The sequence below is a fragment of the Tupaia chinensis genome, unplaced genomic scaffold (genome assembly GCF_000334495.1).
Source record: "Tupaia chinensis unplaced genomic scaffold, TupChi_1.0 Scaffold000242_1, whole genome shotgun sequence".
NCBI classification, from domain to species: domain Eukaryota; kingdom Metazoa; phylum Chordata; class Mammalia; order Scandentia; family Tupaiidae; genus Tupaia; species Tupaia belangeri.
In genome coordinates this window covers 71,414-73,641 of record NW_006159720.1, presented here as the reverse complement: position 1 = coordinate 73,641, position 2,228 = coordinate 71,414, and the positions used below count along the sequence as shown (strand labels likewise).

The window sequence follows — 2,228 nt, the reverse complement described above, 5'->3', positions numbered from 1 at the left end:
ACTCTGATGAGTGCCTGTACCCTATGGTCAAAATAAAAAAAAAGTTTATAAAAAAATTAAAGTACAAATATATTTTCATACTAAAGCTTTTAAACCCATGCATAATCTTTTTCACAATATTTATTTCCATGAAGTTTCTAAAATCCCCTCAGAAAAGACATAACAGAAAAAAAGTAGTGAAGAAAGTATGGAGAGTCTCAAAAAAAAAAAAAAAAAAAAAAAAGTAAGTTTGCGACCAGCAGAGGGCGCAGTGGTTATGTTGCCAGACTACCATGTAGTGACCCTGCAGCTAAAAATTCATGCTGGGAGTGTGTGCATGTGTGTGCCCAAGATCCCAAGAGAAGAATGGAGAAGAAGGGATTGTGGAGTGACCATCCCCTTGGGGGGTGATTTCTTAATTTCTCTCTCTCTGTCTCTGTTTTTCAAGTGAGCACTTGTACAATATAATAAAAATCTCTTCAAAAAATAATAAATAAATAAACAAATAAGTAGAAGTTTAGAGGAAGAACATGAAAACAGGATGTATGAAAGAACTTGTAAGAATGGCACCTAATCTACACTGGAATTTTAATTTGGATTAACACGTGAAGTATGAAAGTAATAGTCACATGCTAGTTATCAATTGGTTTGAAAATAATAAAATTTCTGGGACCAGCAGTTAACGTAATGGATATGTCGCTGGACTCCCACGTAGTCGACTGCAATTCGAGTCCTGGACCCGGTGGCTTAAACTCACGCCGGGTGTGTGTGCATGTGTGCTCAAGATCCCGGGAGGAAAATGGAAGAGAAGGGATTGTGGCGTGGCCATTCCCTCTAGGGGGTGATTTCTTGCTTTCTGTCTCTATGTCTCTTTCTGTCTTTCTGGTGAGTGCCCGTGCCCTATAGCAAAAACCTCTCCAAAATAATAATAATAATAATAATGAAATTTCTATCTGTTCTTATACATTCATTCATTCTCATCTGACGGCATTGGTACAAGGCTAAACAAATATTCTATGAGCTACAGATTGGCTGGTGCATAATTTAATGTTACCATATCCTATGATAAATTTTAATTAGAGTATTTGCGCCCTTTTTCCAGGTTCTACCTAGGGCATTTTTTACCTCTTTGTTTCTAAAACTGTAGATCATGGGATTCAGCATGGGTATTACCAAAGTATAAAATAAAGAGGTTATTTTACCAGTATCAAGAGAAGGAAGGGATTTGGGCTGCACGTACATGAAGAACAGAGTACCGTAGAATACAACTATCACCATCAGGTGAGATCCGCAGGTGGAGAAGGCCTTGTTTCTGCCTTCCGGGGAGTTCATCCTGATGATGGCAACAAGGATCAGAATGTAGGACACAAGGACTATCAGAAGGGAAGAAAACAAATTAAAAGCTGAAAAGATGAGAATTACTAATTTAATTTCACGTGTGTCTGAGCAGAGCAAAGATATCAACGGCAGACTGTCACAGTAGAAATGCCTGATGACATTATGGCCGCAAAATGATGAAATGAAAATTTTTATGATGGTTAGCAAAGACACAAATACGCTATAGACATAAGGTATTGCCACCAGCACTTGACACAGTCTTTGTGACATGATCACGGTGTAGAGCAAAGGGTTGCAGATGGCCACATAGCGGTCATAGGCCATCGCCGACAGGATGAAAATTTCACTAGTAATAAACGTACTGAAAAAGGTAAGTTGGGTAGCACACCAATTGTAGGAGATTGTGTGTTGATCATCAACAAAATTTACTAACATTTTGGGTCCTACAGCTGTTGAATAACCAAGATCCGTGAAAGCCAGGTGTCTGAGGAAAAAGTACATGGGTGTTTGCAACCTGGAATCTATCTTGGTGAGGAGGATCAGGCCCAGGTTTCCCACCACTGAGAACAGGTACACAATGAGGAAGAGCCCAAATAATGGGGCCTGCAGCTCTGGGAGGTCTGTGATTCCCATTAGGATGAACTCTTTCAGAATTGTTAGGTTGTGTTTATCCATCCAGGCCATGCAGGGAATGTATACTGAAAAAAAAGTAAGAATGATCGTTAACTTCTATGACATATGAGTGAGAAACATACGTGTATGAATGTGTGTTACACAAACACTCAAATATATTTTATATATAACATTGGACACTGAAATTTAAATTTGGATTAATATGTGAAGTATAAAAAGTAATAGTTACATGATAGTTATAAATTGGTTTAAAAATTATAAAATTTCTCTTCATTCTT

At 37.9% G+C, this 2,228-nt stretch overlaps 1 protein-coding gene across 1 annotated transcript; it reads right to left on the bottom strand.

Annotated features, from left to right (window-relative positions):
• Positions 1–1,029: 1,029 nt before the first annotated feature.
• On the bottom strand, positions 1,030–2,001 carry LOC102477978 (olfactory receptor 8K3). Its single transcript, XM_006148735.2, has one exon. The coding sequence runs from the start codon at positions 1,999–2,001 to the stop codon at positions 1,030–1,032; it is 972 nt and encodes a 323-aa protein (XP_006148797.2).
• Between the last annotated feature and the right edge of the window lie 227 nt (positions 2,002–2,228).